This window comes from Lissotriton helveticus, chromosome 2_2 (genome assembly GCF_964261635.1).
Source record: "Lissotriton helveticus chromosome 2_2, aLisHel1.1, whole genome shotgun sequence".
Lineage (NCBI taxonomy): Eukaryota > Metazoa > Chordata > Amphibia > Caudata > Salamandridae > Lissotriton > Lissotriton helveticus.
In genome coordinates, this window is record NC_136060.1 from 143,707,529 (window position 1) to 143,721,897 (window position 14,369).

General features: G+C 43.3%; 1 protein-coding gene across 3 annotated transcripts in view; it reads left to right on the forward strand.

Annotated features, from left to right (window-relative positions):
- Window positions 1–14,369, forward strand: part of CORIN (corin, serine peptidase) — a 1,859,037-nt gene that overhangs the window by 1,273,754 nt on the left and 570,914 nt on the right. For all 3 annotated transcript variants that reach the window (XM_078678226.1, XM_078678228.1, XM_078678227.1), the window contains exon 9: window positions 4,804–4,917. In XM_078678226.1, the coding sequence (XP_078534352.1) occupies window positions 4,804–4,917 (114 nt within the window). The remainder of the gene's footprint in view (window positions 1–4,803; window positions 4,918–14,369) is intronic.

A 14,369-nucleotide genomic window follows, 5' to 3' on the forward strand; every position in this document is an offset into this window, starting at 1 on the left:
CTTCCCCAAAGTGGTTTTGCCAAAATCTTGGAATGGAAAGCCAGCAGCATGCGGAGAGCACACAGCGTTGCAAAACAAAGGAGGAAACTCAGAGGAAAGAATACACTTGGATAAAGATGTCCATTACTCATTTTACCACTGCTTATATTAGGTGACAAAGTCAAAGGTAGTGAATCAAAAGAGATAAATAACCAAAGTTAAGTAGAGATTGGGAAACAGACCATTAGCTTTGCCACATTTTACTGGAAAAGTATTATTCTAAACCCTTCCACACAACTCCGACCTTACTCAACGTGGCTATGCACAACAAATAGAAAGAAAATATCAAATTAAACAATAGATTTAAGGCCATTTTATATGTAACTAAATATTTACTTAATTATAGAAAATCACTCATCCTACAACTTATGTAAGGTACCAGCAGAGTCACACGAAGAGAAATATTACACCTCTCCCAACGTTTTGACAACTCATATCTCCTGTTCCCATGTCCAATCTTTTCTGACATGGGTCTGTTCTTTCTCTTGTTATGCTCCCCCAGCAGTCCTCCTTTCAGGAGCCTCTTTCCAATACTGGTCCCAGCAAAAAGAGAAGAAACACTACTGCAGCCTCATTTTCTCACCCCCAGAAGTCCCTCCTTCTGACCATGATATTAGAAATATTTACATTTCCTAAAAAAATTGTAGGAAAGGTAAGAACTTCTTTTTCCCGTCCAGATCCTGGATTTGGTATCACATCTGATGTATCGCCTTTTGTCAGCTTTGGCATTTGTTGGCTTAAGCGTTTATTGGCCTGCATTCTCCAACTTGATATTCACTAAGTTGAAGGCTTGTAGGTGAATATGCTCACAACAAAAAACAATATTTTTTGCTGTTTTAGGCTGTTACTTCTAGCATTTCTTTCCCAGCTATACTACTATGGAGGGAGGGCATTCATAATGCTTAACAGCGCTATGGTGTTGCTGGGATGGGAAAGTGTGTTGAAATAACTTTAGTTGAATGAATGAATGAATGAATGAATCAGCATTTCTAATTGGTTACCCAAGGGCATCCCAGCGCTACTAGCAGTGCAATCAAAAAAACTCCGAACAATAATTAGGGAAACAAAAGTTTTTAATTTGTTTTCGAAAGATCAGATAATTTGGCTCAAGACGGATCTGTAGGGGAAGGCGATTCCATAGTTTAGCAACATTATATGAAAAGAGACGACCTCCACTCTGATCTTCTGATTTTCAGTTCTGCCGCCAGATGTTTGTTATCCGAACTCAAGACCCTGTTGGAATTGTAGGGCAAAATGATGGGATGGATAATGGGCGATCCCTTGCCTGATATTGCTTTATGTGCTGTGCACAACGCCTTAACCTGGATCCTCTCCTGAATAGGAAGCCAGTGAAGAGTAGCAAGGGCAGGTTTAGCCGATAGACATTTGGGAATGTTCAGGAGCACGCGTGCTGCGCAATTTTGCACAGTCTGTAGTTTTTTGGTGGTACAGCTCCTAAATAAAGGGCGTTGGCATAGTCAAACCAGGAAAGGATCAGTGCCTGAACCATCAGTCTTCTGGCAGGGAAAGGTAACAGAGGGAGGATTTTCTGTATCATCCTTAGGATCCCATACAACTGGCTGCAACCTTCCATGCTTGCTCCTTGAAATCAAGATTACAATCAAGCCAAACGCCCAAGCTCTTAATCTGGTCTTTGGGGGAGCAGCTGGGCCAGAACAATCCTACGTTCAAAGTGGCAGAGTTACAAAGAAGCATCAGCTCTGTCTTCGCCCGTTGAGTTTCAGATAAGAGCATTCCATCATTATTGAGACCTTTTCCAGGCACAAGGCTAGACCAGGTCCAGTACTGTCCGGCTGATTGAAAGAGACAACCAGCTGAGTATCATCAGCATAGGTGATGATCTGGACTCCAAAAGGCAGCACTACTTCTGCCACGGAACTCATATAAATATGAAAATAGTGTGTGGCTAAGGGAGGATCCTGAGGAACCCCACAGCTAAGGGACATCCGTTCTGAGGTGATTTCATCTTCAAAGACTTCAAAAGATCTGTCCTCCATAAAGGACTGCTGCCACTTCAGAGCTGTCCCGACCACTCCCACATCCCTAAGTCTCTGAATCAGCAGCTGATGGTTAACCGTGTCGAAGGCAGCGCTAAGATCTAAAAGAAGGGTAGCAGCTCAGCCTCTGCCATCTATGATTTTTCTGTAGTCCTCTAGTACTGCCAGAAGAGTACTCTCCATACCTTGTTGAGGTCTAAATCCCGTCTGCGAAGGGTGGAGACAGCTGTTACTGTCGAAAAAGGTAGAAAGAGCAGAATTCACATGCTTCTCTGCAATTTTGCTAATTCCTGGCAGTAGTGAATTGGGGCGGTAGTTCCCCCACACTTCAGGGTCCAGATTAGTTTGTTTTTAAAGTGCTTTGACCATTGCCCGTTTCCAAGAAGGGGGGACATGTCCTGTCATGAATGAGGCGTTAATCAAGTCAGGGATAACTGGGGTCAGCAACTAGGTTCAGAATGATGGGAGGGGCAGAGTCTATGGGAGAGCCAGATTTTAATTGGCTGAGAATGCTTCGCAGAGAAGACAAATTCAGAGGAAGAATTTCCTCTAATAGGCATTCCCTATCTTGGGGCCGATTATCCATAGATAGTGCATTTTGTTGAGTTATAACCTGAGCGAAAGAGGAATATATATCTTGTGTTTTATTGAAGAAAAATTCTGCCATTTGATTACAGTGAGATAAGGTATCGTTAGATACAGTGGGAGGGGAGGAAGGTATAAGGAGTGATTTCCCAATCCCAAACATTTTGCGTGGAGAGTTGGAGGCCGATTTAATTCTCTCTTCATAAGAGAGAGCCTGGGAAGATTTTATTTCAGCTTTGTAGATTTTATAGCCTCTGTTTTTCTCTTTGTTGATTGCTGAAAAATCCGTTCTCCGCCTTCTTTCAAGTTTTTTGCAAAGTTGCTTAAGCTCTCGACGTTTAGGAGAGTACCAAAGAATTTAGATTAGCTCCTACCTTCTTACAAATCCATTTTTTTGGAAGAACAGTGTCCAATGATGACTCAAGCCATTCATCAAATTCATATTTTGCAGTGGTGGGATTTGAATCAGGTGCTGATCTAGTGTTTTCAAGAGTTGTCACCCAAGATTCTGTTGGAAGTTTTGACCATGTGCGAACCTGTCTTTTGGTTCCCACAGCCTGCGTAATAGCAGCTTGAGAGGCCCAAGTAAACGGAATTAAGAAATAGTCAGACCAGGGCACCAGAATAGGGTCCCCAAACAAAAGATTCTCAAGATTAGAAAAGATGAGGTCAAGTAAATAGCATTTAGTGTGAGTGGGACCGCCAACTTTTGGATTAAGTTGAAATGCCCCCAGACCATCGACAAACTCACATGTAGCTGGATGTGAGGTGTTCTCAAAATGAAGATTAGGATCCCCTAATAGGGAGTGGGCTACCAAAATTGGCTGCTATATCAGGAAGATCCCTGTGAAATGGGCCAAGGGGGTCTGGAAAGTGCAAACATGTGATAATCCAATTGCGAAAGAAAGACTGTTGCAGTTGGGTAGGGGACTTGCAGAAGTGCGGCAGTTAAATTCAGTTTTGTAGATAATTGCTATGCTGCCTCCTCTGCTTGATTCCCGGTCCAGCCTCTGAATAGCATAACCAGAGGGTAGAGCTTGAACAATAGCAGGGTCAGCCACGCTATTTAGCCATGTTTCTGTTAAAAACAACACATCAGGGCTCTCTTCTTCCAGCAGAAGCTGAATTTCTGTGGAGTGCTTAGGAAGCGATCGGCAGTTAAGTAAAAACATTTAAGTGAACCTATATCTCTTCTATTTGAACCTTGAAGACAGTGGTGTCAACACCATATCATGAGGATTCCTTGTGAACCATGCCTACGTCTGTATACTTTGGTGAATTCTAGGACTTGTACACGTGGTTTAGTTCAATTCAGCCAATGTGACTCTCACACCTGAAAAATGATTTGTAAAAGGAATGCACTATATTAAGACTATGGGCCTCATTAAGATTTTGGTGGTGCAGGACCGCCTTGCTCCAGCAACACCAAACCCATGTACCAACTGCTGCCAGAGCAGGAGTTTTCTCCTGCCTGGCGATGGTTCTTTGGGGTTCACATGGCGGTGCCGCAATAAGAACGTAAAAGGCAGTACCTGCAAAGGCATGGACTGCAGTCCATGCCGTGCAGGTACTGGTGTGCATGCACACAGGGGGGCACATGTTGTGCCCCCCATGTGCATCCACATGGCGTGAGATATCAGCAGGCCCTGTAGGGTCCCCTTTATTTCCTCATCGCCACACTTTTCATGGTGGTCGCATGACATGAAAAGTGTGGCAATGAAAAAACTCGCAAAATACTTGGCAGGGCCTCTCTGATCCCTGGAGATTGCTGGAGGGAGAGGTTGGAAGACCGCCAGCACTGCGCCCCGCGAGTCTGGCGATCCGTGGACGACCAGACTGGTAATAAGGCCCTTTATGTTTTTTGACACACAGTCACATGGAAACTCTGCATAAGTGTCTTGTGACCAGGAGGTCTCACCAATACATATGTACAAGAAAATCAAACTAAATATCAAATATTAAATTGAAACTAATATTAACACCTTTCTAATTGTAACAAAAGTGCTTTTCAACATAAAGGAAGTACAACATTGTTTGTCTTTTCTTAAAGCTTCCTTCAAGGCAGGAGAGACAAAATGGGAAGAAGTATCACGATAGTGTCCTTATAATAAAGATAATTGTTCATTCACCTTTCTAACTGGACCCTTTCTTCTATCCTCAGCATGTCATAGTCAGGGTCTGACTGAGTGCAACAATGGGCAATGTATTCCCAGCGCATTCCGGTGTGATGGGGACAAGGACTGCAAAGATGGAAGTGACGAGGAGAACTGTCCAAGTAAGGAAAAGTCTTGTTTATTTACTAGTGCATCAGCTTGATCCTTTTTAATTCAATTAAACTATGTTGCATAATTCTACATGTGCATTGTCTCTTGCAATATGTATACGGTAGTGTGCTTTGTGGACCTCCATCTTGCCTCATCCTTAGTGTGAGAATTATACAACATTATTAAGGCCTCCTGCCTCATGCACCCTTCTCATATCGTGGGCTATTCATGCAGCATTCTACAATACTACAGTCTACACCGATTTTGCCGTTTGTCTTTAAAATGTCTTTCTTTTGCCTATCACATGTCTTTTATATTTTAGATTTCACCCAGCAGCCAACAACTCACTGAATGTTTGAAATGTATGCTATCCCTTATTCCTCCACCACCTCACTTTCTCTAGATATCAAATGACTGTTCGACTGAAACAGTCTGACCTCTTGTGCTGAGTGCGACCTCTTGAGCAAATGGAGGGCCTCTCAACCAGGCTAATCTACTTATCACCCAATTGTAGAGCATAAAGGTGATGCTCCTCCACATTTTGTATCCATCCGCATATGGCTTTATTTTCTTTACATGTTTGTGGTCCGCAGGAACTTGTCGAAATATGTTTTAAGATCATATCAATCCGCCTGACAGGGGCGATGCAGTTGCCTATCAACTCCTACTAGAACCAAATATGACATATCAATAGATGAGCACAGCTCCAGCTGGGGTGGATGCAGGGGACATTTATTGCTATTGCTCGGAATATACAATTATTAGCATATGTTTGCCTGATCGCCCAAATCGGAAAGTGCAACATCTGTTAAAGTCTCTTTGAATGTGCGAAGAGTTATGGCTGTGCACCTTTTATGGTTTGTATCTTGCTGTGCCTTTTGACCAGCTGGGCAAGAAATAATTTTAAGCAGATTCTGTGCAGTTTGGTTTATGCTCTGCGGTCCAACAACTGTTAAGTAACACAACCACATTTATGGGCAAGAAATTGGCAGAATGAGCCGTTGTTTGACTGTGTTGTTTTGATATTACTTTAGCATTAATGCTTTATAATTGTTAGGGCCGAGTTCCTTCCTACCAATTTACTGTGGAACTCTTGGCCGATGGACCTTTGTTACCTGCTGAGAAGTGTAGAGGGGAGACATTAAAGCAAACTACAATTTATAATAACCATGACTCTGAAGAATCACAGACTCTGAAATCCAAGTTAGTGGGTTTATTACAAAGCCAAAACCAACTGGATGTACAAACACCTCATAACGAGGTTGTAGAAATACATGGGAACTAATACAAATCCAAACCTACGAGTTAGTTTAATGCGATAAATCATAAACAGAATAAAATTTTCCAAAAGTAGAACACAGGCAATGATTGCCCCCACGTCAATATCAGACTTCATCTGTGGTGAATGAATAAAAAGCATTAGTCTGTCCCTACACTACCACTACCATGACATACCTACGTGGCATTCCCCAGGCAAGATCAGGAAAAGGTGTTAGCTTGTGAAGACTTCCTAAGAAGTACACTCACGTTGTATAGGTCAAGTGGCCAAAGCTACAGAGCTTGTTCTAGGATGCTCCTTCTCTCTCTTTCGATCTCCTCACCTCCTCTCCTGACTCCACCCCATGGCACTGTCCCTAATACAAAACAAAAAAACGTAGAGCACGCCGACAGATCACCTCACTTCGCTGGACACTTCTCACCGGTCATTTTCCATTCGAGTCGACTTCAAGCTCCTGGCTTAATGACCATGATTCCCGGGCCTCCCTCAGTGAGAAAGAACACTGTCTCCCAATTATCAGCGTTCCTTACACATAGTGTCTTCTCCTCCCCGAGCCTAACTCCTAAAACAAAAGGTGTTATTCTAAATAACAAAGACGATTTTCTCCACCTGCAACAGAAACGTGAAAACAGAACAAATTCAACGTGCACTAGAAAAACCCTGTCTGAGAGCTTCCAGGGAAAATACATTACAGGCCTACAGAAATTGGCCAACATGAGAATGAAGCACATAGGTCCTTCAAATACACGCATTGGTGAACATTTAATTTGGGCCTTTCTTCATCACGTTACAAAAGCACATAAAATGCATCAAGCAACTTATGAAATCCTACAGGTTAAGCACAATCAGTCACATCTATGTGCAACTTTAATATGGTGGACGTTTAAATCAAATGCATTACATTATGTATGAGCAACTTCATTAAGTAAATGCAGGCAACTACTAATAATTACATTATTAAGAACACAAATGCCACGTAATTTCTTTGCCTAGCACAAACATTTATATCATTATAATTTTACATGATATTGCTAAATGCAATCCAATAACCAAATGTTATCATGGCAAATGAATACATATGTGGATGTGGACTATCCATGATTATAATGCATCCCTACAAAAGAGCACCATCGCGCTCCATCATAATGCTAAGTTTATAAAGATTTTTTTAATAATATTCTTATATTTACTGGCGAGTTAATGAAGATGAAACTCCTTTTAGCCAGTGTTAATTAGTGTATAACCTTTGAATGATTATCATTGTTTGAAGACATTTTCTTTTTACACTGATTCATGTAGTGCGTAAATGTTTGATGATGATTTATAGTGATCAGTAAATACTTTTTTTGAACTAACTGGCGATTCTGGGCAGTCATTTGTGAAATTGATATCTTATTTTGTTCTGAATACATTATTTTGTTCTGCTATGAATTATTTCTAAAGAAAAGATAATTTTTGTTCTCTTGATGTAATTACCCAAAATTGGAACAGCCATCCACAATGCGTACTTGTGTAACCTATGTTGTTTTTCTAAAACTTTTGAATTTATACACATCATGGTACTGGAAATAAGCTACTGAGCCGAGACTCTTGTTACTCCACCCCATATCACAGGCTTAACCTATCCTCTTTATTGTCGAAGTTAATACACAATGCGAGGCTGAAAACATGTTTCCTTTGCATATTCATGATCTGGGCATTGTGTCTATTTAATTTGCTAGGAGCAATAATGCACCCTAACCGATAATGGGCCCACGAGTGAAGCAGCCTGGCGCACACTCACAGTTTGTGAATCTTGCCCACTCACAGTTTGTGAATCTTGTCACATCAGTACAATGGTTGTAAAGCAGCAGTCCCACCTAGTGGGTCTAGGGACAGTCCGCTAAGGTATAATGATGTGTGTTGTTACACATTTATATACAACCACAAATGTCACAGCTGTGTTTGTGTACCCTGGCATTTACTAGCTTCCATTATATGCACAAAAAAGCCTTCATCTCCACCTATAAGGACTGCCCTGAAAAGTACACACACCTCCTTTAACTATAAGGATCTCACTAAGTGATTTAAGAATTTTGGGTGTGTTAAGTGGTATTTCCAACTGTATTGTGACGTTTTCTAAGTTATGCGAATGGATGATGTGAATTGTGATAAGTCTAAGGTATGCATAACGTAAACTTGTGATCATTAGACAATTTAAGGACAGTTATTAACCGCAATGCAACCCGTGATGGGGTCAGTACCTTAAACCTACAGATATGAGGTAATGTTAACGTTGTTTAAGATTTCGAGCAACACTGCATAACCACATTTTCCATGCATTCTAGTAAAACAAGTACAGTTGTAAGAATGTAGCCAAATTTGTTACAAGTGGCTAGGCACTTTGGGTTATACAATGTTTAGGTAGCTGCCAACCTGTCTTTTCTCGGATCTGCATGTTCGTTACCCTACAGGTTGAGCGTTTATTGAATTCTACACAGTGTCAATCGAGCAATTCTATGCTCTCTCTTTTCAAGACTTTTGGCCAGTTAGACTGTCCCTCCGTTCTAATGCCTGCATTTTTGCTATTTCTGGCCATCTCTGGTAAGGAACCACTAAACGAAGAAACTGCAAGGCAAAGTTTGGATTTAGTTTTTAATGATTCTTTTTTTATGATTACATGCAGAAAATGTGTTTTAAATAAAATACACAATAGTGTACAACATATTTAAAGGATTAATGGGCTATTCAAAGCAGAAACGTTTATTTATTCATAACTTACAAGCATATAACAGAAAATGTAATAATGTGCTATCTAGATATTGAAGAGAAAATATGCAGCATCAAAATATCCTATTCAACAATGGGCACACACTGTTTTATGTGCAGTTGTTTAGTCAAAGCTCTATGACCTACCATAGATAGAAAATATTACAATTCTTTGTCATCGTTAACAATAGAAATGTTAAAAATTGAATTAATTAAATTGCATCAATTCAAAAATCCTAGTTCAGTCAGTACCTGAAGCTGTTGAGCTATATAGGCATTGAAGAAGATGGGGTTGGTAAATGGGGACTGGATATGTGAATAATGTGCTGTCCAGTTAGAGGTGGAAGAGCAGGTAAATAGTGCCACGATCACTATACTTTAGCCACATTTACAGACAATCTCACCTGTTCCTAAACAGAGGTGAACCAAAAATGTTAATTGAATCACTGTCTACTGTTGTGATAGCTAAGCTCAGCGTGTATTACTCCGACAAGAAGTGATTTGGAGTGAAGAAACAAATAAACACCCTCCACTGTAGTTAAGAGTTAATCATGGTAATATTTCTACAAAGAATATTCTACAAAATAGAAGACTATAGTAATAAGAAACTCCTAATATCAAGGGAAAAAAACCAAAAACATATTTATTGTGATTTAAAAAAAATACTTATATGCTCAATTGGTTCTTAGGATTATATTTGTTCTACATGCCTATTAAAGTAGAGCGGTTTCATTCCGAGTTCAGTGTTAAATGAGAATTCTCCAATTTTTGGAGGTATAACTCAATGTTTGCTTGTAAAAAAAACTGGGGCAAATAGGTAGGAAAAAGACATTGGAAAGGTTGGCAATTACCCATGAAGTTAACCTCTGTTAGTGTTCATAATGTTCCCAATGCCCGCCCTCTGCTATTCTCCTGGGAAAAACCATTTCCCTTCTACTAAAATAAAACATATAGCTGAGGAAAATCCACCCTACTATATATAAATGTACACTCATCCTGATTCTTCTAATTTATATCTTCCAGTTGTGCGGGAGTGCAGCTCATTTTGCACCCCTAAGTGAAACATAATGGTTCAAAACCAGTACTATTCGTGAAACAGGCATTATATGTAAGACAAAATAATCGAAGTAACTCTCTGGAAACTGTTCTGGTGAACACCCCTCAGCACCGTAATCCTAGAGTAGACAAATTATCCACATACTGGAACTTTCTTTGAGCTAGACACTGTAGTTATTAGTTACCTTTTCATTAAAGTGGATTAGCTTGTTTCATGTATTTATAGCGATTGTCAGTCAGAAGGTCCAATTAGCTAACTAGTGTAGCTACAATAAGGAGCAGTGATTCTTTAGAGAAGGGTGTAATACTTTTATCTCACAGAGATTATGAATTGAAACGCTCACTTCCTGATTATTTTTTAAGTAAACTTCTGTCCTTTCAGGGCACCACAGCTAGCAGTTTGTAGGCTGATTTTCTGATTTATGCACACCAACATGAAGTCTCTCTCTGAGATTGATCCTCAATTCACCATCGATAATTTTTTATGGATTTCCCATAGACATTCTTTAGCATTGTGTTTCAGTGTCTCGTTATCCCTATCTAAAAGTTCCCATAAGATGGAGAGCAATCGTTGAGGTGACCACCACTTGACAATTTTGAGGGCAGATACTTTACTGCCCAATAATTTCGTCTCGCTGGCCAAATATCTTATCCAGAACCTTAGTTGCTAATGTGTAAATGTTATATTTTGTTAAATCCAAAGTACCCTTTACAAACCTCAAAAGTCTCTGTTATTTGGATATCATGCACGTGTCTAAAGGTTATTCCTTCCTTCCTTCCACCACTTGTCTAACATCCTATTTTCATACCCTGGTATAAAATAGGATTCGCAATGTTGGTGTAAGGAGGGAAGGAAACACATCTACCTAAAACCCCCTGTATGTCAGTATGAAGCCTGTTAACTATGTTTCGGTCTGCATATTTGTGGGAACCATATAATTCCTGCGAGAACGTCCTTAGGTAGTGACTGTTCAATGTATGCTCACTGTTCACAAGAACCACCCAGCACCTCTCAGTTCAGCTGATGGATAATTTCTGATAAGGGGTAGGAATGATGATGCCACCTTGAAATTTATTTACAAGCACATTTTATTTTTAACTCATGTTTGTCTACACATTTCAGATCCACGTGGAACAAATGTCACTTGCGTTTCCTGTCAGCGGTAGAGAGCAGCACTGAGCAGCTAACGCCACAAGCCTCAAGCCTCAGCCCACTGGCCGGCCACGAGCTGCCGCAGCCAAGAGAGGAGAAGAGGCAATCGGCTCCGGCGGCTCCGGCGGTCTGCAGGACTAACCTTGGAGCCTGGAAAATAGCGGCGAACAGCAGTGTCCCTTGTGACCTCGGCGACCTGCACACGGCACCCTGAGCACCCCTGAAGGGATCGACCTGAGCTTTGGGGGGGGTTAACTGTCGAGCCGTGCCGCTCTGAGTGATCTTCGGCTGCGGTGCCTGAATCAGCTGTTCCTCCGGCTAAGAGGCTGCGGAATCCTGCTGCAGAGCTGACCTGACCTGACCTGAGCTCAGCCCGCAATAGGAGTGGCGGTGCGGTGGGCGGAGCCCGTGGAGCGGAGGAGAGGTGAGGAGTGGCTGCGGAGGAGCCAGAGGTATGGGGAGGTGATCTGCCGCGTCCCCTGCCACGACCTCTGACTTGTGTCCCGATAGCAGGAGAACCTCTAGACCCTCCAGAGCGGTCCCAAAACGCCGGCCATCACCGGCAAAGCGGAGGATTGAGGACCGAGGGTCACCCCCAACCCCTCATCCATTCATAGCCTTCCCCTGCCCATCAGACAATAGCCTACAACCACAACAACTGCAACAGTTATATTGTGCATTGTTCATTAAATCAGATAGTCTATCCAGACAGCCTGCCGTACTAACCAGCAAGTATAGCAGCCAGCTTGTCTGTAGCCCTGCGAGTAGAGAGACTGCGGGAAGGGCAGTGCCACTTGGAAGGAGTGGGAAGGGGAGAAGGACGTGAGGACAAGGAAAAACGATCAACAGGATAGGTAGCAACACGAACACTGCGACCCTTTCATTCTCCCTGTGAGTGGTGCGTGATCATCTCCAACAGCCCTCCCAAAATCCACTAAATTCAGTATGAGGTCAGGCAAGAAAAGGGTCCACCTTGAGAACAAGCCCAAAACCAAGGCAAAGGCAAAGCAGAACGCCGCGGTGACCGCCAATAAAATGGAAAAAGACAACGAAGCCAGCGGGAGCTGGGTCGCATCACAAGGAGAAATCGGGGTGTCCAGCGATCAAGTCTCACCAGCTGCGATTCCTCGCCCCAACCTTCGGCAACCAAAAATTACATCAAAATTGAACTTTCTGAAGGATCCACTCTCCACCATTTTTTCGTCCAGCGGAAAAATTCTGGGTCTCCAGGACTCACTTCTTCCACTATCCCCGGGCGATCTGCACAATGTCCAATCCTTGGATCAAGCAATTGGCATCACCAACCGTTCTCCCGGCCTACCTGCACCTTGTCCAATGGCAGTGGGTGAAACAGAGCCCTTGGCTGAAGGTGAGCTTACAAACACGGCCACTTGCAGCCCACCAGCCCTGCGGTCAGGCGGCAGGGGGGGGGGGGGTATGTCTGCCCCCCACTTATCTTCCTCTCTCAAGTATATCAACTCCCCACCAACTCCAACTACTCCACCTTCACCTGTAATCAGTCAGAACCAAAAGCAGTCTCCGCACAACCTCACTACCTGCAGCGGCAAGGACTTCTATCAATGGCAAGAAGTCCTAAGCAGCGGTAACCCAGTTAATCTGAACAACTCGCTGACCATGGACAAAAGCCTTCTAGAACAACTGGACAGCTTAAAATCTCACCTACAGCCAACTGAAGAAGCAGCAAAAGACCAGAACGCCGAGGACCATCGGAAGGAGGACGTGGCAATCATACCAAATCTCGGGAGCAAAGGCCCCGCCAACCTTACCTATTTGGGTTCACAAGAATGGGCCGATCTAGTTGCCTCATATATTCCGACCACGCTGGCTAATCCATCCTCGCCTACAGCGGAACCAACCAACATAACCCAGCCCACCGAAAGGGGCTCCACCCGGGAGGGAATTTCCTCAAATTCAACCACTTTATCGAATGCTTCACTGTCCTCAACACCCAATAAATGGACATCCCAAAAAAGGCCCCTACCCAGATCTCAAGCATCAGATGTGTCAAACACGTGGGACATCCTGCTTAACACTATGCAACGAACCGTAGACACTCTCCACTTCCAAAATGGACCTACAGCTGACTCTACTTGACACCTTGGCAGTCTTTGTTGGGCGGATAGACGAGAAACTTGGCCAATTAAACTCTCTAATTAGCAGAGCCCAGCAAGAGGCAAAGCTGGTATGCAGCTGTGGTCCCATCATCGACAAACTTGCAGTACTTCCAGAAACAATATCCTCTCTGATCGAAGGGTTGTCAAAAGGGCCCAATGCAAGGCCCCAGTACATCAATCCTGGCGAAACAGCCTTCCTCGTACCATCAACAGGAGGGCCAATCATATCAAGCATTACGGATAAGGCTCCATCGGTGCCGCCATCGGACTGTCTGGCGCCGCCACCGGTTCACCTGTTAATGTGCTCAACTTCACCTCCGAAGGTCAACACGCCGCCCCTGAATGTGAAAGGGCGGCGGCAGCAAAGAAGGAAAGGCCGCAAAAAATCAACAATTATAAACATGCCAGAAGCTTATCCACTTTTTCAGCTAGGAAAAAGACAGGAGCAGAGGGATCAGGGCCCAAATACAGCAAACAACGTCAGCGGAGAACCAATTTCTACGGGCCACAGTTCTCCCTCCAATGGAGCACACGTAATAGCTACCATAGGGGCTCCCTCGCAGGAGGACAGCAGGGTTCCACCTGGCAGTGACACTGGTATCCGTAACACGATGGAAAACCGCGGTCTTGCCAAAGTGAAAGATGCAAGCCCCCTCAAACTACTATCAACATCTGAACCGGGGGGGGGTCAGCCAAATCACACCACGGACTCTGCACGGGAAGTTTCTATCGTCTCCCGCTGTGAAAGATCCCGAGCCCAAGAACAGAGGGGAATAGAGCTCTCGAGCCCCCAAACTAAGCTATATTCCACCGTAGCGAGCGTCCCTACAGCTCCCTCTGCTCCCGTCTCTAAGATTCTCCCCTCCGGGGAATCTTTCCTCAATCCGACTCCAACAACCTAAGGACCCAAGTCCGTACCAACTTGGCAATAGCTCAGGCGAACGATCCAAATAGGAACTCTACCATTATCCTCTTTACTCCAGAGTACGAATCTATGGGCCCATTCGACATACTGAACAGAGGTAACCTACTACGGCTACTCCGCACCATACCAGCGCTAAACGACTTATCCTCAGCCGACCTTCTTTCCAT